Raw genomic sequence first — 24,525 nt, forward strand, 5'->3', positions numbered from 1 at the left:
TATCCTGATCTTTTTGACAGCACGGTGTTGCTCCTCCTTTCCCCAGCTTTCTCTGGCAAATCTGGAATGTGGTGCCGGGGAATGTTGCGTTGCCAGTGTGAGGGGGCCTGTGCGTGGTCGGGGCGAGCCTGGCCCTGGGCAGAGCTGTGCCCTCCACGCTGAGGGGGTGGAGGAGCAGTGGCTGTGCTTGGCGGTCCCTCCTGCTCCTGGTCTGCCGTGGTTCCGTGTAGCCATGGGAACGGGGGGCTCCAGCAGGCACCTGCCTCCTTCCCCGCCAGGCACTGGGAAATGTAGGTCGCCCTGGCTGCATCCTGTCTTTATCTATTTCTGGCAGCGAGCCACAAGCCCGCCACCATCTCCTTTGGACAGCAGAGCTGCCTCGTTTCGGGCCTGGAGAGTGGTGACAATCCGCGGTGGCCTGTCGCGGCGATCCTGTCGCGGTGCTTGTGCCCGGGTGCTCTGTCCCGGTGCTGGATCGTCCTGCACATGGACCTGCTGTGCCCGCCACTGCTGCTCTCCACATGGGAATGGGCTTGGGGGACTCTGGTGGAGTGGCCTTTTAATTTCTCCCACCAGCAGGAGATTTAGGCGCCGGGTTCTTTTGTGAAACGGCGCGGAGTTGAGGAAAGCCCTGTGCTTGGTTTCAGAGGTGGCCCCTGGCTGGGCCTGCCCCCCGGGGCAGGGGGTCTGTGGGGCAGAGCAGGGACGGTCACCTCGGCCTGTCCCAGCGCTCTGGGAAGAAGGCAGGGCTGTGGGGATTGCTGGCTCCCACAGCATTATTCTCTCTTGTGAAAAGCTGCTTATTTTAGTTCAGTAAAGCGAGTTTTAGTTTGAGTATGAAGACTGTTGTGGGAAGGTGAAACACTGCTGGACAAATGTGAAAAATGACTGGTTCATCCTGTGCAATGGAACAGGTATTTCTAATAAGATACTTAAGATCCTTTGATGCAGAGATTGCAATTATTCTCTGATGCTTTTTTGTTAGAATCATAATTTTAAAATCAGTCCTAATGTAATACTGAACTGGGCATTTGTAATCCTTTTATGCAGGGCCATTGCATTTTCCTAATTTTCTAATGTCCTTCTGGGGAGGAAGAGTGTCTTTAAAGTATATTGCCTGGCTAAAGACACTGCCCTGCTCCTTTCCATTCCTGCACCAATCCTGCTGCTCCCACGGCGCCTCTGAGGACTGGGGGGGTGTGCTGAGGGAAAAAGCCACGAGACTCCCCGTTGGAATCTCAGGTGAACTTAGATGGAAGCTGCCCAGCATCGCAGCCATCCTGTTGGCTTTGCCCATGTGGGTAATAAATACAGTGCAGACTGGCCTGCCCTGGTGCTGGCTGCCTTCCTCCTTTTCACATGAAATAACCTGCATTGGTCTCTGGGCTCCCTCACTGGGAGCCTGACTTGACATGAAATTAAATGTTTTGGTTTTGTTGTTCCTGCTGGCCCAAACTCTAAAGTTGCTTTGTTTTGTTTGTTTTAAAGGCAAACAAACAAGAAAAGCCCCACCAAAAAACGGGAAAGAACTCCAAGGAAGTAACAGTTACTGTCCTTGTGTTCACTGATGGGGGGTAGCTGCCAGTGGTTTAGTCTGTGGACAGGACTGGGTTTTAGCCAGATACTCCTTAGACTCTGCCACTTTACACTGTATTGCACTCAAGCCACTTCAGTAAGATTAGGGAGGCCTCACAGCCAAACCCAGGTGTGTGGCAGCAGTGAGGTCACTGCAGTAAATGCTCCAACGTCCAAGTCAGCGTGGGCTCAGCCTGGTTGGTGCTCTCAGCCCAGGGCTGACGTTTGCTGAAGTCACCCAGGATGCTCTCGAGGAGGGCAGTGGGTTTGGCTCCATGCTCCCAGCCACTGCAGCAGCTGCCATTCCCTGCTCCTCCAGGGGGATCACCAAGAGCGGAGGGGCAGTTTCTTCACATTTGTTTTTCTGTTCCTTACTCATTTCACTCTCCTTTTTACCTTTTCCCTTTTACCTGATCCTACAAATGTGAAAGCATGGGTGGGGAAGAATTCCCTTGTCACCCTTTAGGGTTGTGGTTGTGCCCTCTAATAAGCAGCATGCCATGAGATGCCATTTTTGTGACAGATGAGTGTTCTTGAAAGGCATTATTGTGTATTGGGGAAGGAAAACACTGGCATGACCCACTGCAAATTAATATGTTTAGCAGATCAAAATCCAGGCACCCACTCTCCACCGGATTTCAATGGGAATTGGCCACACAACTCTCTGGGGCCGTTTCTGATCCTTCCTCCTACGATGCACAATGCCTGCGAGCCATTTGCTTCCTTTGTCTCTGTTCTTACAGCTGGCAGCGTGTCAGCAGCTGGTGCTCCCTCTGCAAGATCAGGATCTTTGCTGCATCCAGCAGAGTTGGAGACCTGGAATTTTGCTTACGTTCGTAGTCCTCGGGAGCGTTTTGCAGCACAAGAGTTTCAAAAAGGCCAAGTTACATTTATTCACGTTTATGAGGAGTGACAGAGAAGCACAGAAACTGTCCTAAGTGACAGTCTAGTGCCCGTTCTTCCAGATGGTGTCAAAATAATTTGTTCTGATGAAATTCCCATCTCTAATCCTGAAAAAAATACACTTGAATTATTTTCGAGCTTGAAAAGTTTTCATGGCTGAGATTTACAGTAATTACTGGCTTTTTGCAGCCAAATTGCAATTCTGGCAAGTTAGAATCTGGGTGTGTGTTGGGTTGGGAGATTTACACCTGTTCCTTGAAAGCTAAAACAAGAAAAAAACATGGTGGGCATTTTTATTGCTGCTTTCCCTCTAGAAAAAAGTACTCTGGTCTCCTCCCATCAACTGAGCTTCTGCAGGACTTCAACAACAAGCAGAGCTGGAGGATCTGGGCAGTATGGACCAGGTTACCCCCATGGGGGAGGACAGGGCTTTGCTGCATGGATGGGAGCCACACTGTGCCATCTGCCTCTCGGGGCAGAGATCAGGCCCCAGCACGTTCTGTTCACAGTACAGAAACACGGATTAAATGCTTCTGGCATGAAACTGAAGAGCTGATTGGCTCGAGGTCCTTTTGAGTCTTGTGTTCTCCCTTGGGTTTTGTTTGTTCCTGTATGAAGTTTAGCAAGATTTACCACTGGGACCCAGGTGACATGGCAGAGCACTACAATTACAGAAAACAAGCTCCTTTCCCCTTTTTCAGAACACCAGATTTCAAAAATTACTCCTCCAAGGTTTGGATTTTCACAGACCACAGTGATAAAAAAAAGCCTTGCACTGCACAATGGGGGAAAAAAAGAAGGCAGAAATATTTCAGTGTGGCTTAGCAGTGTCCAGAAAATTTTTTAAAAAGCAGTCTTTACAGGGATGATAAAATGTTGGCAGCTTTTGATAGCTTGTAAGAACTTTCGGATAAATAGGGTCTTTCAGTTAAATCCCGGACAGCTCCATAAGTTCTTGCAAGAGCATTTCATTTTTTTGAAGATGTGCCAAACCAAAGCTGGGGTGCTGCTGTTCAGTCCTGCCTGGCAGTGTCCAGACTGAGCCTTTGCTCTCCTCTCCTGCAGGCCGTGTACATGTTCTATGCGCTGGCGATCGTCTGCGATGATTTCTTTGTCCCTTCGCTGGAGAAGATTTGTGAAGTAAGTACGGGAAGATGTTCCTTTGGCTCGCCTGCTGCTCGTGCAGCAGCTCTGGAGGGCCTCAGGGTGTGATGGTGGTGTATTCACTGTCCTGAATATCAGGGTGTGATGGTGTATTCACTGTCCTGCAGTGCTCCTCGTGCTGCTTGTGTAGCTGCTCGGTGTGGCCTGTGTGCGTGGGCTCAGCTCACGGGCTGACGGGCTCTCCCGGTGCTCCTGCCACTCACGCTGGGGGAGTTGCTGTTGCCTCGTTTGTGTGTCTTTGTAGATGTCTCTGCAGAAACACCCTTGTCTGACACAAACTAAAACCTCTGGTGATTTGCCCCAGTAGAAGTCGCAGATCTTGTGCCTGGTGCTCGAAGCCCCGAGTCTCACGCCTTGTGTTGTGTGGGTGTAAGTTGTAAAGCAGCTGGGTCAGCTGTAAAGAAGCTTGTGAATGCTCCCAGCAATTGCAAGGGACTCTGTCCCTCTTTTGCTAAGGTTGGCATACTGAAATTTTAGAAGACAAGGAGTACATTTCAGCCTAAATCAGGTCAGGCACTGCAGAGAGAACACAGACCGTGTGCCCACAGCAACTGCAAGCCCTCCCTGTGTCAGTTCCAGGCAATGGAATCTTTGCATGTAGAAATACGGTTTGGTCTTGGCAGTGAGATGTCTGTGTCATCTGGAGGAGAGCCTGCCCGTGTTCCTGGCAGTGAGTGCCACTGGTCAGGGCATGGGCTGTGCCTAGCCCTGGGAGAGGTGTCGGAGATGGCAGGAGAAGTCATTTGTGCTGACAGCTCTGATGGAAGTCATCTCTAAACTAACCTGATATTTGTGGTTCAGCACCCTGCTGTGCGAGCCTTTTTTGCACCTGGGCCCCAGAAGGCAGTTTTCATTTGCCCACATCTTTGCTTTTTGGTTATTTGTTATCTTCTCAATGGTACATAACAATTCCTCGTGTGCTTTAGTGGTTCCAAACCATTCTGTTACCCAGCACCACCAATAAGATGATAATAACAAGTTCTATTTAATTGTGTGTGGAAGAGAAGGCTTTGCAATTGAACATCAGACTGCCCAGGTGAGAGGTGCTGTGTCACTAGAAATTATCAAAATGGGTCATATAAATGGATCAGACTTTTACTGTTCCTATTACTCCTGTTTGATTCTCTCTCCATAGGTGACCTTTGGGGGCATCCAAGCCCTTTTATGTAGATTATGCATAATTAAACCCTCCTGTAATTAGATGATAGCAAAAGAAATGTGCAGTCCTGTTTCCTGGTCCAACTACTTTTGATTTCATTAGTCCAGAATGGCTTGTCTTCAAAACATCATCTTTCCATGGTTTGTCCTTGATGTGAGCACTCAAGAAAGCACAGGAAAAGGCACGGGTCACGTTGCAAAGGCTGATTGTCTTTGCTTTCAAAAGACACCGTGTGTTGCAGCAGCTCTTGTAGGGTGGCTGTCTCCATAGTTCCATAGAGCAGCCTGCAGAAGAACCTGCCCTTTGGGGAATCTACTTCTGGTCTCATGAGCTCTTCCACAGTAGGTTTGATCCTGTTTGAAATAATTTTCCATAAAGCTGTGTTTAATCCGGTTCCACAAGCTTTTACAGCACTGCAGCGATGCTGTGGTTTCTGCTTTAAAAGCATTGCTGGTGAGGGCACATCCTGTCTTTTTACCTTGTCCCCATAACCTACCTACAAGTGTTACCTGTGTGGTGAGTGGATAGGGTTCCCTTCCCTTAGGGGCCAGGATTGCCGTTGTGGGACCTTCAATCCAGATAAGGCTGGTGGGAGGATTTCTGCAGTCTTGTCTCTGTGCAGAGGCAATGATGAAGTTGCAGAGAAGCCCTGCAGTGCTGCGGAGGGACGAGGGGACAGGGAGGTTTCCTCTCTGCTGCCAGGCTGGGGGCTCTGTCAAGGCTGTCAAGGCAGCCTTGTGGCATCTGCTGAGCAACCACTGGTGCAGATGGAGTAGTGGGAATGCAGACAACACCAAGAGCGTGATTAGCCAAGTGAATCTTTGGAAGCAGCATGTGCTGATGAAGTTTTCATAGAACAGTGGGTCCTTTCCCTTCCAGAAGTCCCTGTTTTAGGCAGTCCCTGGGTACTGCTGGGGGACAGGTGCAGGAGGTAAGTGATGGTGATCCAAGAGAAAGAGGGTGAGGTGAGGGTAAATGTCCAGGGCTTAAGTGATGCCAGGGAAGGTGGCTGGGGGTGAAGGAAGGCTGAGCTGCAGCCCTGCCCTTTATGGGCCAAAGTGGATCAGGTGTGTATTGCTGGGATCGTGGGGCAGACAGAGCCGTGAGTGGTGCAGCTGCCCTGCTGTCTAGAGTGTAAAGGTTGGCACAGGCACAACCTGCCCCCTCTGCCAGGACATGTTGACTTAGGTAGCCGATGCCCGTGATGACTTTTCCCCTGTACTTAACCTTTGTTAACATAAAACTTTACACAGGTTTCCGCTCTGGGCAGACAGTTTGACGTCTGCAGTGGGGTTCCTTCAGCTGCTCGGTGTTGTAACCAGTGCCTCAGCTGCTCGGTGTTGTAACCAGTGCCTCTGTTCCTCTGCAGCGCTTGCATCTCAGCGAGGACGTGGCTGGGGCGACGTTCATGGCAGCGGGAAGCTCCGCTCCCGAGCTCTTTACGTCTGTCATAGGTAACTGTAACCTGCTGCTTCCCCAGCCTTGGTGCCCTGGCTGCTTTCCAGAGTTGAAATGGGATTGCTGCGTGCCTGTAGCGTTCCTTACAACCCCAGGCCCTTCCCTGGTGGGCACACCTGGGACTGACTGTGGGCAGTCCTCACTAGCTGAAGTCCTTCCCGAGCCGTAAGCTGAGCGGGGACTGCAGTCAGGGTTGTACAAAGGTGCTGTTCTGTGCAGTTTTTACTCATCCACATCTCTGCTGGCAGGGGATCATCGGGGCGGCGCCTGGGAGGGTATGGAGGGCTCTCCATCACCAAGAATTAGCTTTCAGTTTAGATACTTTCTCCAGGAGACACTCCCGTTTGAGTCACAGCTGTCAGATGCAGAGCACGAGTTAATTCACACAAAGCTGTGTGCTCTGCAGAGAGATCTCCTTACATGAGCAAAGCTGTAACATTTGGGAACTTAAATTGGACAAAGTTGGGGCTGCATTTCAGTTAAGGGGACTGCAGTAGCAGGGTGAAAATAAAACCAGATTCCTTCAGGCAACTTAGAAAAACCCTAATAGTCAGATCATTATCCTGCCGTGGTGTAATCCAGATGCATGTCACTTGACAGGGGAGTGCTTCTGTGTTTCTGAGAAAAGGATGAAGTTGGAAAACATACCTAAACTGCACTGGCCAGATAAATACTGCTGGAACCTTAAAAGCAAGTGATGAATTTAAACAGACTGACAGCTAGCAGGAGATGGAGTGTTATATTTAGGCTGACTTCCTAAGGAAAGGATTTTGTGCAGCACCATGATGCATGTGTCTGTCAGTTCATCTCCCTCACCTTTAGCCTCATTGGCCAATTTTAACCAAGTGTGACAGAAGAGCTCTGAAAAGAGCCCCATAACTCATCCTGAGAGGCATCATTCAGCTTGGAAGTAGCTAATGGCCAGACGACTCTGAATCAGCTCCAGCTTCTGCTGAAGCTTCATCCCTGCTGAAGCCTGTTGGGATGGGGATATGGGGAGTACTGGGGAAGGAATGTTTTCTGGGAGACAGTTTCCTGCAAATTTGTGTCCAACCAGCTGCTCCCACAGAGCTTACAGTGTTTTGTGATGAGTATTGCCATAATGGTGGATCACCAGGCCAGGAGGCTGGTAACTTAGACATGACTAAGGTACCTGGTTTCCATCAGACAATCTGTCCAGGTCCCCTCAGAAAGCAAGTCTCTGCAGGTTGCCCTATTAAATATAAGAAAAAGTGGCAGAACCAGTGCCTGCCTTTAGATTCATTACTGGGGTTGTGAGGTCTGCAATTTTTTTGTGAAAAAATTCTGCTCTTTCCAATTTACACAGCTTCCCTTGAACTTGTTTTTCAGGTGTTTTTATCACAAAAGGAGACGTGGGCGTTGGAACCATTGTAGGCTCGGCTGTATTTAACATTCTCTGTATTATTGGCGTGTGTGGGCTTTTTGCAGGACAGGTAAGAGCATTTAATGATTCCTAACGATTCCTGCTGCACCCTGTGCTGTGAAATCAGATGCCAGGTTCACAACCTTGCCACAAATTCCTCTGGCTTTGTTCTTTTTAACAGGGCCCTGTGCTGTTCCTCTCGCGTTTTCGAAATGAAAAGCAGAACAGCAAACGTCAGCTCTGGTGCTTTAGGCTGCCCAAGATGTGGGTGGTCAAAGGAATAAAAGTTGGCTATTTAACACCTCCTCCTGGTAGCTGTTGAAGGCCACATAGTGATGGCTGTACTGGGCCCTTTCAGGCCAGAGGAACCAGGAGGTGTCGGTGCCTCTGGCGGGTAAATCAGGGTGGGAAGCCCTGGGAAGAGCCTCCAGGGAGAGATGGTGCTCCTGGAGCAGCTCCAGAGCAGCTGCCTTTGTGCAAGATGGCTTGGGGTGCATGTGGGTGATTGGCAGGGCTTGGGAAGTTGTGTGACTGAGATACAGTTGTGCTTGTGGTTTGTCTGGTCGTTTGTGTCCATAGGCACAGAATGGGGTATGTGGGAACGGCCCTCTGGGGGTCTCTGATCCAAAGCCCTCACACCCTGACTCCCCCAGTTCTAAGCAGGGCTGATTTCAAAGCTGGGTCAGGTTGCTCAGAGCCTGACCCAGTCAGTTTTGAACACTTCCACGGATGCTCCAATGTTTTTCCTCCTTAGCAGTCAGGATCAATTCCCAGTGTCGTTTCTGACTGTTTTCCAGCATGTCAAACTCCTTATGACAACACAAGCTATTAATCTGAAATTAAAGTAATTAAGTTTTGAGATCTGAGCTGCTGTCTGAACTGCAGGCGTGATTGACTGTATAATTAAATATCTGAATCTGCATTCACCTTCGCACTTGCCAACTTGCCCGGTGTTTTACAACCTCATAAATGTCCTTTGACATGTTATTGTGCAGACTTACTTGTAAAGAGGAGAAGCAGGGTGAGGTTCCCAACGCAGGGCAATGGGATAATTGGCTCTAGGAGAAGAACTGGGACCTGAATGACTTGGTCAGTACGAGAAAGCATGCAGAGAGACTGGGCTTTCCTGGGGAAACTTGGGATCCAATTTTACTTTCAGTAGCAGTGAACTTTTACAGGATGAAGGTGAACATTTTCACTGTGAGGAGGCTTCGGGATAAGGCCATAATAATACCTTTTAACTGCCTAAGTGTCCTTATTTGCATGGGAACATGCAGCTGGAAGCTGCAGATAGTTAGTGGCTCTGCTGTAACTCCATGAAAGCCCAGTTGATGGAGGTCAGTTTTTAGTGACCAAAGCCTTCCTGGGGCATGAAGCTGTGTTCCCCAGGGGTGTTCTCCTGTAATCAGCAGGACTTCTTGCTCAGGCTGCTTTTTTCAAGCCAATGAAGGTGATTAACTGTTTAGCACAATGGCAGAGGAGCCAGTTCTTCCTATTTTTACTCTCCACAGTGAAGACTGCATGCTTCAAACCTGTTAAAAATACTGGCTCCAAATCACAGTTTTCAGTGGAAAAGGCTTGCTGGAGTTCGGGGGTTGGCAGAGGATGTCAGTCTTCTCGAGAGCCTGTTTGCAGGTGGGAGATGGTTCTGAAGGATGTGACACAGCTCGAGTGCTCTCAGAAATGCCTTCACCTTCCAGGAGGGGGAGCGTTCAGGAGTCCGAGCTGGGGACTGGCTGCTGAGAGTCATCCTAAGTGGGGTCTGCACGTCTCTTTCAAGCCAAGAACTGAGATTTTGCCTGATTTGTCCCAGCTTTGTTTTCCTTGACTCTAGGGGTGATGTGTGTATGGTTTAGTCAAGTCACTTAACACTTGTTTGCTGCAGTTTAACCCTCAGAGGGTGGCTGAGCACGGGAATGATGGATTTGGAATTGTGATTTTAATGAGCAAATAAGAAACCTCAGTGTCAATAATTACAATGTTCTGGACAAACTCTGGTTTGGTTTATTATTTATATTTTTTCTCACTCCCAGTCTTTCACCAAAAAGTCATTCCCTTTTATCATAGTGATTCATCTTTTTGTTTTGTGTTAGTGTTAACAGGAATTTGGTTTTATTATCAACAGTGTCACTACAGAGGCACTAACATAGGTGCTGAATTTGTTTGGTGGTTGGATTTCTGTTCAGCTGGAGCCCTGGATCTCAGTTTTGAGTTGCCAGGTGAGCCTGGGGTCTGGTCATTGGTCAAAGCTGCTGCTGTGCTCCAGGGCTTTTTCTCTGGGCTCAGACCTGTAGGCTCAGCAGCTGGAGCCCTCAGGTTTTCAGATGTATTGTCCATGGGCTGGGAGTGCCAGAGCTCAGACCTGCAGAGGCTCTCTGCAGCATTTCCATCAGCACTCTTTTAGAAAGCCTTCTTTTGGTTTGGTTTTCATGGTTTTTGACTGGTAAATGGTTGAATTGTAAAATACTGACCAACTCTCTCTGGGCTATGTTTTATTTTTGAATTAGGTTGTAGTTTGTGCGTGCTGTGTTTGGATGTATTATTCTTTGGCTTAAGAAAATACTGGGTTGGTTACCTTGCTTAGAAAAAGAAACAAACCCACGGCCCCAAAAGCTGGTATGCATTTGCTTGAGCACCAACTCAAATTGTTTGTTCTTCTAAGCCTTTAATGGCTGTAAGTGCACACTTTTCAGAATAAATCAGAATAGACATCCCACTGCTGGAACAGGAGAAGGGAAGTACGATGCCTACACCTCTGTAGGACACTGCACACCTAAAAAAGGCATTAAAAGAGCATTGTTAGGGTTGAAAGTCAAACACGGAAAAGTTAGAAAATAGCAGCGTTGGGGTTCCCTGTGTCCCGTAATTTGCCCCCCCGGTGTGTGCTCATTATTATCCAGCCTTTAATTACAGGGTCCCCTGCCAGGTTCTCCATGGGGTCCCTGCCTCCCTCAGGCACAGAATGGACTTTGCTCACTTAATGAGCAGCTATTCAGGATTTTGTTTTTTCTTTATTGTTCGCTCTGTGCCCTTCTGCCTTATTTACCAGGCTCTATTCAAGCCCTGTTCCAGAGGCAGAATTATTAATTTCCTCTTGAACGTCTGCTGATCTCATCACTATTGTATCTGAGCAGTTGATGAGCAATTAATTAATTTTCTCCAAACCTCTGTGAGATGAAGGGATGTTTTAAAGATGGGGAAACAAAGCACAGAGAGATTAAATAGAAAAGAGTAACTTGTCATTTTAGGGGCCAATTAGAGCTGGCACAGGCCTGTTCTTTCCCTGTTGCACAGCATCCTGTGGCACACTCTTTGGTCCTGCCTTCAGGTGCTGCTCCTGCTGCTCCACGCTGAACAGGGATTTTCTTGCTGGGCTGGCCTTGGTTTGAGTGGCCATGTCAGTGTCTACACAGCCCAACTCTCCTTTTCTGGAGGCTTGAGAGGAAAAAAACTTGCACCAGCCAGATTCTTCCCGGGATCATGGATCCACCTCAGCTGTCTCTTGAGCATTCAGCTTTCCCACAGTGGTCTCGATCCCTTCTCCTCTCCCCACACCTCTGCTCTGTGTCTCCTTGTCCTGACTTCTCCTGGCTGACGTTATCCTGGCACACCTGCTGCTGTAGTGCAGGTTGGATGTGTCTGTGGCTGTTTCCTCCCTTGTCTGAACACCTGGGACACCAGCGTGGCTCCTTTCTGCTGCTGAGTCACACAACCCAAATGTTGTTTCTTTAGCTGCTGTGTCTGCTGTGCTTCCTTCTGGCTCAGGGGAACGAGGAAGTCAGAGAACGCTGTGAGGTGAAATGGCAGCAGGTGCTTCAGGCACGAGTTCAGCGGCGTTCTGGGGACACATGTGGGACAGCAGGGGAGATGCTGGCATGGATGCTGCCGTCTGTGTAGGCATGGATTGTGTCAGGCTTTCTCTGTGCTTGCAGAGCCTCAGTCGCTCTGTCCTGTCTTCTCGCACGCTTGTGTTTGTGCTTCCCAAATTCTCCCCTCCTTCCACTGCCCTCTCACCATCCTTGGTGGCAAGGACACGGGATTCTCGGAAGCAGTCCTTGCTTAATTTGGCTCTCATTCAAGCCAGCACAAGCAGAGCTTGTTTGGCTTTGGACATTCCCCATCCAGATTCGTCTCAGTTTTGCAGCTCTGCTGCTCTGCCCTGCACACTGTTCTGTCTTCCTCTGTCCTCACCCAGCACTGACCCACTGCCTTTTGCAGTCTTGCAGAGGAGGATGGAGGGTGAAAGGTGCTTAAGGAGAGCAATATAACCATGGGTTGCAAGTTGTGCAAGTCCAGCGTTAAACTGTAATTTTGGATCTGCGTGGCTTGATCTGTTAATTAGTGTTTAACTGCTGCGTTTTTCAGTTGAGTTCAACTTTCTCTATTTTACCTTTTCACAGAAAAAGACAGGCTGCTCTTGGGTGGAGCAGGGAACCAAGAATGCTGGGTTGTTCTACAGATGTTCTTCCAGTTATTTGTTCTGTCAAGGGGTCTAGTAGGTGGCGAGGCATCATTCCTCAGTATACTGAGTGAAAAAGGACTATCCGGACTGTCTGATCTGCCTCCTTCTGCTTCAGTGGGATTCCTTTACCTGAGGAAATAAACTAAATTCAGAAGGTTCTCCTCTGTCCAGGTCAGGGAACCCTTGTGCCAGCTGAGGCACTGCTGCCCTGCGCTCCGGGTTATGTCAGTGGGAAAACACGCCTGAGAAATTGGTGTTACACAGTGGCAGGGAAACTAAACAGTTTAATAGCCTGGTAGGACACTGTTTAATGAGGAGCCTGGGACTTCTGTCATCTCTTTTACCCCACTTGTGCCGTACAGCCAGCTCGCATGCATCTTAATCTTTTGAGCTTTGATTTCACTCCCAGCTCAGACGGCAGTCGTTACTGACCTTCGCCTCAGTGAGTGCATCCAGGCACGTTTTTATTTTCTTCTCCTGGGCTGTGGGGAAGTTTCAGGAGGGGAGAGTCAAGTTGCTGTTGCTATTTCTTCATTGATCTGTGACTATCAGTGGAAAACATGTAAACTCTGGAGAAGTAGTTCAGGAGGGCTTAATGCCAGCTGTTGGGACTGTGCGCTGCTCTTGTAGCCCCAGGCACAGTGGGTTTTGGTGCTGGCAGCATTTCATAGTGACTGGGGGCCTGCTCTTTCACTCATGGGTGTGTTGCAGGCAAGGGACAGACCAATAAGACAGAACTAGTCCCAGAAGGCAAGGCAGTGGTCCTTGGGAATGTAGAGCTGCTGGTATGGCTGTGATGTGGGAAAGCCCAGGTATGGGAACAGCAGAGGGAGGATGCTGGCAGTGTCCTGTGGAATGCCAGGTGTCGGTAAAAGGTGCAGCCAGGGCAGAAAGGTGTCGATGGAGTTTCAGGACAGAGAGGCACCATTAATTCAGAGGTGCTGCCCAAGGGTCCTCAATGCTGAGAGGCTGCAGCCTTTCTGTAGGTCCTGGTCAGAACACACAGGGGCCTCCCAGCCCCCAGGCCAGCAGCAGGAGTTACCAGGCCAGCAGCAGGAGTTACCTGCTGCCTTGGCTCCTCCCCTGCTGCTGCCTGGGCAGGTGGGTGGGCTCCTCGCGCCACCCTTGGTGTGCTGTCAGAGCCATATCTGCTGTAGGCAGTGGAATGCTCCCTTTCCCTGGGGTTTTCCTGCTGGGATGTTTGGCACAGACAGACAAGAGAGCGACTCTGAGTGATAATGCAAATTAGATCCTTTCTGGCTCCCTCTAACAGAAGTGTGTTATCTCAGGAATGAGGGGTTTCTGCATTTACAGCAAATTTGTGGCCGCTGTGTGAGCCAATGTGGTTTGCATTCACCAGGCAGTGTGTTTGGTGACAGGAAAGGTGTCCATCCTCTTCTCTGTCCGTGTCATGCCTTGTCTCCTTGCTGCTGCTGATCCATAGCATTGACCTGTGTGTGGTGAATAAGCTCTGTCAGAGGTACCTGTTAAACCATAACCCTTTGGGTCTCCTTTGGGAGAGCTCTGATGAGCTTGGCAAGCATTTTGTCATTCCTGAAGCAACTTTCGTTCCCATAAATGGACTAACAGCATGCATGAAAGTGGTGCCAGTTCAGTGCCAGTGGCTGATGAATGCATTACATGAAGGTCCAGGACTGGTCTGGCCATCACAGAAGCTGCTGTGATTTTTTTATATTAGCATTTCAGCACTCTGTTCGCAGAGTTGCATGCAGTAGTGAGATACAAATAGGGAAGACAATCAGAAGAGTTGAAAATGGATTCATATCAGCATCAAAACAGTCTAGTTCCTAACTGCCATGAAACACTGTCCCCATTTGAGATCGAGTTTTCTCTCTCAAAATTCACACACAGATCAATACCGTGGATGTACCATTGGTAGGATTTTTTCTTAAGTCATTTGTAGCACGAAAGCAAGGGAAATCACAAAATCTGGGGTTTGTTTCTGGCAAGGGCTGGCCAGTCTGAAAAGACTGGGACATATTTAACCTGTGCACACTGGCCTGTGTACAGCTATCCCTGAATTCTGCTGCAGATCCTGCAGTCCAGCAGGTATCTGCAAATGCAGGTCTCGGGGTCCTGCTGCCTCGGCTCTGCGGGAGTCTGAGCTAAGGAGACACGCTGGTCCCAGTAGCTCATGGATGGTTACGAGTACCAGTTGAGCAGGGAAATATTTTTGGCTTTGTCCTGAGGTTTGGAGGGTGTCCACTGTTTCCATTCTGAGAGTGTCACAGAGACAGATTGCTGCCGCAGCGATGAAAATATCTAGAGCTGCTTAAAAAAGCAATTATTCTCGGAGAAATAATGAGAATAAATTGAGCTGGTGCACCGTGTACGAACCGAGAGCCGGAGTGGCAGCTGAGCTCTGCAGAGAACAGGGGACCAGAGGTAAAATCAGGGGGCTGGTGATGGGAAGGAAGCTTTCCTCACAGTGAGTCCCTTAGATCACTGCTGCTTTAACTGCCTGACAGATGTGTGTTTTAAGGCCTGGCTTTTTCTTTGGTCTGACCTGAGTTCATTTGATGTTTTGCTGAGGCTGGGAGTGGTGGGGTATTGGTCAGAGCCCCGAGCAAGCCCGAATGCTGCATCCTGGGACACTGGGGTCTTTGCCCAGGATTATGGTCAGGGGACTGAGCTGGATACTCCTAGTGTCCTGGGATATTGGGATATAGAGGGAGTGTCTCTGGGTGCTCCCTAGCCTTGGTCCAGGACATCCTGCTGTGCTGTCAGTCCAGCACAGGGGCCTCCAGCTGCCCACCAGCTTTCCTGGAGCGCTTTCCATGCAGGAATCTGTCTAAACTGTCTGCTGTGGCAGTGGTTCAGTGTGCCAGGAGGGGATGTGGGATTGGGATTCCTGCTGTGCTGTGGGATGGCCCCTCATGTGTTCTCCTGGCAGAGGGGCAGCCAGCCTGGCTGGCCCTTCCCCTACACCATGGGACTGTCCCAGGGGGAGCAGGAGGCTGCTCCTCTGGCATGAAGAGCTCTCCCATTGCTGCAGTTTCTGGACCTCTGCAGCTCTCTGACCCCAGCTCCTCAGGCATCCAGAGGTGTTTAGACCTTGCTGTCAACAATGCTTCTGTTCCCTCCAGGGACTGCAAAGTGGGAAAGAGTGTGACTGACTCAGAAGGTCATGTTGAAGTCTAGGGGGTGATCAGTGGAGGAGCAGTAAGGGGGGAAGGTGTACCCTGTGGTCTCTACTGTGTTGGATTTGCAGCTAATGATTATTAGCTGGTGAGGGACTGATTGGCTCATTGCAGGAAGGATGTAACAGTGCCTAAAACAAGGCAGGTTTTGTGAAAATTACTGTGCAGGTCTTGATGGCCAGGCCGTTCCTCTCTTCCTACACACTGCTAGAAGATGGCAGTAATTATCTTAAGTAATTCCTTCCTGCCTTATCTTCATTACAAATGCTACAGGACTGATGCACTTAAGAGCGAGCGAAAGTGTGTGCTGAATATTAAACATGCAGTTGCTGTTTCCCACCCTCTGTTTGGTCATGCCCTTTCCAACAGCACGAAGCCTGCAGCCTCTGGATCACGGGTATCCATCCCCTGCCACCTGCCCTCCACTGTTTTCCCTGGTGCTGAGCACTGCTGGGTGCTGTGGATGGCTGGGATGGGGAGTGCTCCCTCTGGAGTGGGCAGGGACACTGCCATCCCTCCCGGCAGGGGGACAGGGACTGTGACCCCCACACAGGGGACTCTCACAAAGCAAGAGAGGGAGATTTGGCTGAGGTGAAATGACCTCAGAGAAGATGTGAGAGGCATTGGAACAGTATCCTCCAAAGGCTGACAGTGCAGAAGGATGTGGCCAGAAGTCTTGTGGCAGACTTGAGCCAGAGGTGGAGGCTGCAGCCAGGAATGTGTGATTGAGACACCAGGAAGGACATCCCACTGGTGAGGGCTGGGAGCTCCAGTGTTTGGGGACTCATGGGCAGCCTCTGAGATCGTGCTGGACCTGCTTGGCAGATTCTTTGTCTGAATTACAGATGTGTCAAAGTGCCACCCTCCGAGCCATGCCACGTCCTGTACGTGGGATTTCTAGCCTGTGGCTCTTGGCTCAGGCACAACCCCGTGTTGTGCTGTGGGAATAGTGCTGGTGAAATGAGACCTTCAGGTGCTGTTGGGCAGGCTAAGGAGTGGTTTGCAGCGGCAAACAAATCAAGTGGGTGCTGGTAGTTGATTAACATGAGGGCAAAAAAGGCTAAACAGAGAGAAAAACTGTCAGAATGGAATTGCCTGTGAACAAAGTGGCTGTGAGTGAGAAATGAACGCAGTGCATCTCAGTCACTGCGTGTCTGTGGGTCCCCCTTTCCAAAGGATTTAAGCCCCTTGCAGTCCCACATACATTTATTATCCAGTACTGCTGCCGGGGAAAAAAAAAGAAAAATCTTATCTCCTGTCTGAGGAAGGGAGAATGCTTAATTAACTCTCCTGAACTTGGGCCATAGGACCAGGGGAAGGACAAGAGCTGCACTGCTGCAGTCCCAAGTGAACACCTCACCTTCTAGGCTGCCTCTCTGTTCCTTAGTGTAATAGATGTGGATATGTCTCCCAGGAAAGGTGCAGAGGCTCTGCAGTGGCTTCTTGCTGACAATCACAGATGGATCTACAGCCTAATGTAATATAGACATGGATACAAGTAGGGCACTGTCACATTCTCACGTTAATATGTGATACTATGACTAGTGAGAATGAGCATGCAGGTGGCAGGATCCTTAGAGTTACCTGAGCCAAACAAGGAATTCTTAAAATAATCAATGGCAAATTTTAAAAGCAGAGCCTGTGCCCCTGCCAAGGGAAACAGAGAAGCCCTGAGAGATCAGTCTCTGTCAGGGCTGTCCTGGAGTGTGAGGTCCTCAACAGGTTCTCCAAAGGCAGCCAGGGATATTTGGCTTCTCAGGAATCAGGATTTCCGAGGCTGCTGTCAAGACAGACAGAAAGAATTTGGTCTTTCTTGCTTTTCCATACAGAATGACAAGTGCCAGAGCATCAGAAAATCCGAGGGGGTCTCGTTAACCTCTCTGGTTTGAACCTGTTTTATGTGGGGTGTTCCAGCTCGGTGCACTGGCCGTGGGACAGGAGCAGGTCCCTTGAGGTGTGGGCTGTCCGAGCAGCCTGCTGTGGCCACCAGCCCAGCGCTCCAACTGGCTCTGAGCCCGCTCTCGAGCTGTCCCCGGGCGTGTGAGCTGAGCGTGGCCCCAGCACTGCCTGTGGGCCTGGACCGGTGTCCAGAGGCACAGAGACTGGGCTGCCATGGCTGGCGTGGGGGAGCAGCTCATCAGCTGCACACACACGGGCACACAGACACACACAGGGCCTGAGGAGTGGGGCAAGGTGAGAGCCAGGGCGTGCTGTGGTCCTGTGCTTCCACCCGAGGAAGCTCGGCGGCTCATCAGGTGGGAGAGGTTGGGCACCGTCGGCGTTCACCTCGTGAGATGTGCATGCCCAGGGAGGTGCCAGAGCTCTGTCTGTCTGAAGGACACCATCCCTGGGTGACCAGCAGCCTGGCTGGCTGCTGTCAGTCTTTGGGAAGTGGAAGGGCTTCAAGGAACTGCTCCAGAGGTTTGTGTTCCGAAAAAAAAAGCTCAGTGATTTTTAAGTGCCACCGTTTGTAGGAATTGCAAGAATCCCTTTTTTCCTGTCTCGTTCACATATGTATCTCCTGAATTGCTGTGACTTCAGATTTGAATGAACCTTAGGCTGGATTTAAGTGAGTAAAAGACAATGGAACCTATTAAATTTTACCTGAGCATAGTGAAGTAGATTTTCTTCGTATTTCTTTCTAGCACTGACACAGATGACAAAGTGCTTGTAACTGCAATTTTGCAAGTAAACTACAGATCTATCTTTAACAGCAATGTCTGGCATACTAGGGTCCATCCTTGTAGGCAGGTTTTTCTCTGTCCACTCAAGTAATTTCCCTCTCTCTCAGATAGCTGGTGGAGAAAGTGTCTTGGTCATCTCATGGAGGATATTTTAATTTTCTGCTTGGCTTGGCTGAGCAGCTGTGATTTCAGGATGATTGGTTGGATTTGCATAAGGTCATTAAGATCCAATAATGATGTTTATTGCTAAGACATCTGCCACTTACATTCATGCAGAGCAAGTAAAATTAAACCTCAACTAACGTCACTGTTATTACCAACGCAGTTAATGCCAACAATAAATGCTGTCAATAGGTGAAGATTTCACAGTGGTCTGTAGGTAAGAATGTCTTGAAACTCTGGACCCTCTGGAGAGATGGTAGGCAGTGTGAGCCCAGCAGGCTCTCTTTGAGCAAATCCTGGTTGGGTTGTTCCTGGGGCTGTGTTTGGGCAGAAGAGGGAGCAAGATGCACACAGTGCTGAGCGGTACCACTGCAGCATCTGGGAGCTGTGCACGTGTTGCATCTGCAGAAGTGCTTGGGTTTGGTTGCTGTGAGGTAAAACCAGGGCTTTGCTGGGGACTGAATTCTGCAAACCACGAGGAAGTAGAGTGCTGCTGGGTTTTGTCTTCCTGTCCTCATCAGAGACGAGAGCTGGTACCTGAGGTAGAACCCATTTTATTTTTCTATAATTCCAAAGGCATAAGACATGTATTAACTCCAAACTATGGCCAGTCTGCTTCCCTGAAAATCTGTCCCTGACCTCCACCCGAGTTCACTGCTTCCTGTAACAGTGGCCAGCAGTTAGTCGTCTGTCTTGCTTTGGCAGGAGATCCTGTTGTGTTACCATGGGGTTGATTTGAAGTTGTGTCAAGGATTTGCTGAACAGCAGTGTCAGGAGCACAGCCCCTTCTGGAGGGGACCCCAGCAGGCTGTAAGAGCTCCCCCTCAGCTCAAGGGTAGCCCCTGCAAACCAGGAGCAGCGTGCGAGGAGGTTCCCGCTGCGTGTCTCACTGCGGCTGACGGAAGGGGCTGACAGCCCCTCACAGCTGGTGGTTGTGGCTCAGGGGCTTGCAAGGGGTCTCAGTGAGCAGGAGTTTTGTCAGTCAGCACAGACAAGCATTCAAAAGCCTCTGCTAGGGTGGGGAAGAGCTTCCTGAATCGCTTCTGTGCAGTCCCCGTCAAAGAGGAGCATGAAGTCTGACCCAGATTCTCTGCTGCTGGATGCCTTTGGCCAGTGGTGGATTCACTGCTGGCACATCTCTGCTGACCTCCATAGACTCTTCAGGCTAATCGCTGCAGGGATTGCCTTTAATCTTTTGACACCCTCGTCCAAGCATTCCTGCCTCTCCACATTAAGCAATTAAGTTATTAGCTCTTAATACCTAAAAATCTAGACCTTCTGTGCCAGAGGGTAACAGAGAAACAAGATTAGGGAGACTGCTTCCAAAGCCTAGCATTTCCCAGCAGTGTTTGCAGCTGATCAGAGCCTGAGAATGTCAAGCAAAGAATGGGCCATGAGATGAGGAAAACCCTAAAGCAATTCAGAGTGAAAAAGATCCCTGAAGAACACGGAGGTGATTAGGTGATGTTGAACATACTTGCCCTCGAAGTTGAGCAGAGAGAATACCCAGGAGTGCACACCCCTCTGGACTCTGCAGCGGGAGCACAAACATCCTGGCCCGGGGAGCAGCAGCCCTGTTCTGTGACATGGGCTTTGTCTGGGGGCAGAGCAGGCTGGACAACAGCCAGCTGGATGGCCTCTGGGAGGAGCATCTCCTGCATGGGAGAAGAGCTGCCACGCTGCTAAGGTGAGAGAAATAATGTGGAAGAGCAGAAGAGAGAGGGGTCAGTGTTACAGAGGATAAATGGTGAAGCCCTAAGGTGGGCCAGGAGTATAGGATGGGGCATGGTGTATGTTGCTACTGAGTGTTTTGCACTTCAGTGCTAAGGGCAGCAGGTGCCTGATTTTTGGGATTTTCTCTCTGGTGGCTGAACTCCGTGTGTGTGCTAGGTGGCGGAGATCGTGTGTGCTGGGTGGGGTCACAGCTTCAGGAGTTACAAATGACAGAAATCAAGCTAGAACTGATAAAATCTTGATTTTTTCTGCTCTCCAGCCATTTAAAAAGGGAAATAAGCATTCTGAGTAGTAAATGTTGCATGTAAGAGGTTGCAGGGTGAAAGTTTACCAAGCAGAAACCTGGTATCTGACATGGGTCATTTTAACCCCACAGGTGATGCTGTGGTGTGCAGGGGAGCAGGCACTGTCAGTCTCAGGGGCTCATTGGGGGGATGCTCTCATTTAAGCCTGGACTTCAGAGCTGTTCTTTTCAGCTCAGGGCTGCTGAGTTCAGTCCCCACTGAGTGGTCAAGAGACAGCTGATGGGCACTTGTCTGGGGTTTGAATTTCAGCATCCATGCTGAGCAAAGTGCAGAGGACCTTAAGCAGCATCCTGAAAACCCAGTGGAATAATGTCAAAGTATTTTATAAACGCTCACACAAAAATTGCTCAGTCAGGATGAAGGGGCACACGGCCTATAAATGTGAGATTTAATTAAGAATCTCTGAATAGAATTATGACCCCATCTCTATGTTTCTGCATTTGGAAATTTTCATCAGAAGGCATTGTCCGTTCATCTATCTCTGTGTGCCTTGAAATGTATTGTCAGCTGGTATAAATCTCATCTGACTCAAGGGCTTTAAAGGCCTGCTTTTTTATTTCAGATTGGAGTTTCTAACATGGCAGTGGTTGCATAAAGAGACTTTACACTGGGCATAAATTACATCCACATAAAAAAGCCATAGTATTAAGAGGCTGCAGAGATTTTTGAAGTATAATGGTCAGTATCTTTTTACAGCATTTGTTTTGCTAGCAGTTCTGGAAAATTCCAATATTGTAAGAGTTAATATAAAGAGAAATTTGGGAACCGGTTTTGCTAACACTCTGAAATAGAACCTTTCTTCAGCTACCATAGAAAAGAAAATAAAGTTACTGTTCATTTGACTGAATTCGTGCATAAGCATGAGTGGAGGATACGGTCAGAAAATTCATTTATATGTTCAGGTCTGAGTCAGTGTAAATGAAGCATCTCCCATCTACCCCCATCAGCTTTACACCTGTGAAGGATGTGACCCACAGCGTTTGAAATGCACTCCAGAAATGGGAAATAGAGATTTGAGGAGAAGCTTCTACATGAGGGGACTTCCTAGATTCAAGAGATAGACTCATACTGAAGATGTTACCACCACATAACTGCTTCAATCTGTCCTTTTGAATACTATTTATGAAGTTAAAGACTAATTTACTCGCTGGTATTTTTTCTTCTAAGTTCTGAATTGTGAGCTTGTTCAGCCTGCAGTGACAATTCCTCCTCATTTCTGTGGCTTTGGGAAGTGTCAAGTGACATGAACTGCATAGCAATGCCATTTTATTCTCCACTGCATATAAATTACTCAGTTTTGTTTGTGTCACTTTGCTGGAGTGTTAATGTGAGTATTTGTCCCAAAACCTGTGGAGATGCACCCAGAGCTGTAGTGATACCGATCCGTGTGTTTGTGCTGGTAAAGCTGAGCCCCTTCCTGCTGCCCTGGCGGACTCCTTGGAGGCAGGCTGCCCTGGGAACACACAGCCTGACCTGGGGACAGCCGAGTCTGCAGGAGCTTCAGACTTGGCCATGCCCGTGTCCCTCAGCTGTTCCAGGAGCCCCAGAAGGTGCTGCCTGTCCTGGCTCTCCTCCTGGAGTCCAGCTCACCCCGAGGGTCAGGCTGGCCTGTGGCACACGCTGCTGTCGTGGCAGTGGTGCTGGTGAGAGCCTGGCTGACATCCTCTCTTTGCCTCTTTCCCCAGGTTGTTGCACTGTCGTCGTGGAGTCTCCTGAGAGATTCAATCTACTACACCCTGTCTGTCGTTGCACTCATTGTGGTAAGTTTTTGAAGGTTGTTCTTCTGTGGGAGCCTGTGTCTACTGCCACCTGTAAAGGGAACCTGCTGTGGAATCACAGGCTCGTAGCTAAAATCCTGGCTCCGGCAGTCCCGTGGATTTGTGCTTGTGGAAAACTGCTTGTAGTCTCCGTGGTTCTGCAGGAAAGCTTGGCCCAAGGGTAGGGCATGGAGTGTCCAGAGCCATAGCTGGTGTGGGCTGCATCAGCCCAGTGCAGACACAGGCTGCAGAGCTAAAACCCTGTGCTGAGCCCCCTTGCAGGGGATACTTCAGTGATCTCCAGCAACAACCTCTGTGGTTTCCTAAAAAATGTGTACTAACCTGTAAGGAGGCAGCATTTGTGCCCAGGGGAAAGAGATCCTGAACAAATACAAAATGTTAGTTTTTCCACACATAACTGGGGCAGGTCTGTTCAGTGCATGCTGGCAGCAAGTCCTCCAACAAAGGCCACAGTTTCAGCAATTTTCAGTGCTGTGCATATTCCAGTGTTCATCAAGCTCAGTAAATGCTCCAAATGCCTCAGAATTGGGCTACACAGTGAAAAAGTGTTAGCACAAATTTTAGATAAGGACACTGCTGTCAGTTTAGCAATACCTTTGCAACCAATACCAAACAATGTGAGGAAATGTAAAAAATTTAGTTTCCCAGTAACAGCTGCTTTTCCTTTCTCCCCTAGCCTCGTCTAGTGCCCTAAGATTCCCTAAGAAAGAAAAAAAGAAAGAGTGATTTTGTGAGGTTAACTTCCATATGTGAGCAAGAGGGGCAGTTTGGAGTCTGAAGGGGGTCTTGCATGTCTCAGTTTACTCCACAGGAAGCACAGATGTGGGCAGCTGCCTGGCATTTAGCCTCCTGGTGCTTGGACTGGGCATTTCGTTTATTGCATGGTAGCAAACAAGTTGAAAATCTGTTGACTCTGTCATCAATTTCAAATTCTTTAAGCAAAGCAGGTTTTTCTTCGTGGCTGGTTCACCCCTATGGTTGTCAGCTACTTCAAGATGTGGAGAACCATTCTCTATTGTATTGTGTCCATCCAGTGACTCTTTAAATTCCTAGTTACATATTCTGTGCCATGAGAAAGTTTATATGGCTCGTGGAACAGACATCTCTGTTATCCTTATAAGGAATAAGACTTTTCTCTGATACTTTATTGCTGCATAAGCTATTATTCATACTTACAGAACTATAGGAGTCATCTTCTTTTGGGATGTACCCCATAGTATCAGGATAGGGTTATTTTTTCCCTGAGCCTTGAGTTAGCTTCTCTCCAGGTATATGCACCCTCTTCTCATCTTATCAGGGGTGAAGTTCAAGGCACTTCACATAACCAGGGGAGCAGGACTGTGCAACTGCAGGCATTAGTAGAGGCCTGAAGGCATTGCCAGAACTCACATTCCCATGTTACAGCACTACATGGCTGATTTAGCCTGGGAGATGTGGAGCACATCCCGTGTATTTTTGTGTTACTCCGTAGCAGTCATTGCAAGTGACTTCACCACCTGTTAGGGAAAAACAGAGGAAGATGAGAGGAAGGGAGAACATTTTAAGTGGTTAAACTTCTCTCCAGCTGATTTACCAAGCCTTTTTTATGCAATATTGCTCCCCAGTAGATGGTACATGAGGATTTCTCCTTTCAGAGTCAAACACTGCTTCAGTTTAAGAAGTTTCTCCTCCCCTTTGCTCGCCAGGGAACCCCTGGCTTCACAGCGGCTCTAATCTTTCCTGTCCTTTTAAGGCAGAATCAGATTGAGGTGGCAGGACATTTTTTCTCAAATTCTGACTCTTCAGTCCCCCATGGCTCAGCTGGGAGATGATCCACAGGCTCCATAACCTGCCTGTGGTTCCCTCTTCCTGAGGTTTGTGTGCTCCTTTTAAAAAACACTTCAGAGCCTTGTATGCAGGGATAATTTGCCGTATCAGGGCATTGGGACTTCTCTGCAGCTGGAATAGAATCATCAATCTTGAAGAATGATATTGCTTTTAGAAGGTTGCTCTTGTGGTGTTTCGAACAGCAGCTCGTGGTGCTGTGTTATAAGTTGCACTCCACTGGTGTCTTCACTAATCGTAAATACACCTGAGGGGTAATAAATATATTCTTACCAGTGCTGAGATACAGCAGCTTTAAAAAGCTTGATGCTGTGCTGGTTAAATCAATGTAACGTTGTCTCCTTCCATTTGCACTAGGAAAGGAAGTGCAATGCTGTTTTAAGAAATAGCAGAGCAGTATAGACTCACCTGTGTTTGCTGCTCCAGGCCATTTGGTAAGAGTGAGTGAACTCTAAACCACAGAGTTTAGAAGTGGATAAACCACGCTCACTGTGCTTATTTCACCTTGATTCAGCCCTGGGTTTTTTTAACCTTATAATAGTATTGCAACGTTACCTTGTCTTCTTGTAGAGCTTGGCAAAACGTACTCTTTAATTCCCTTGAACGGAAAAAATTGCCTGTGTGTCTTAACTTGAAGGGACACAGTCAGAGTCATTAGTGGCAAAAGTGGGATGGGCGCTGTTTTTAGTCCCAAAGGTCAATGCTCATGCTTATGTCCCATCACACCAACACATTGTAACCTAAAACAGGCCTTGTCAGATTAGATCACGGT

The 24,525-nt window shown here is 48.8% G+C and overlaps 1 protein-coding gene across 2 annotated transcripts in view; it reads left to right on the top strand.

The window, feature by feature from the left end:
* LOC103758574 (sodium/potassium/calcium exchanger 3) overlaps window positions 1-24,525 on the top strand; it is a 166,043-nt gene that overhangs the window by 47,372 nt on the left and 94,146 nt on the right. For both annotated transcript variants that reach the window (XM_029961680.1, XM_018077518.3), the window contains exons 3-6: window positions 3,544-3,618; window positions 6,171-6,255; window positions 7,610-7,713; window positions 21,837-21,911. In XM_029961680.1, coding sequence (XP_029817540.1) covers window positions 3,553-3,618; window positions 6,171-6,255; window positions 7,610-7,713; window positions 21,837-21,911 — 330 coding nt within the window. In that variant the 5' untranslated portion in view covers window positions 3,544-3,552. The remainder of the gene's footprint in view (window positions 1-3,543; window positions 3,619-6,170; window positions 6,256-7,609; window positions 7,714-21,836; window positions 21,912-24,525) is intronic.

Source organism: Manacus vitellinus, unplaced genomic scaffold, assembly GCF_001715985.3.
Source record: "Manacus vitellinus isolate BGI_N305 unplaced genomic scaffold, ASM171598v3 scaffold_38_pilon, whole genome shotgun sequence".
NCBI lineage: Eukaryota > Metazoa > Chordata > Aves > Passeriformes > Pipridae > Manacus > Manacus vitellinus.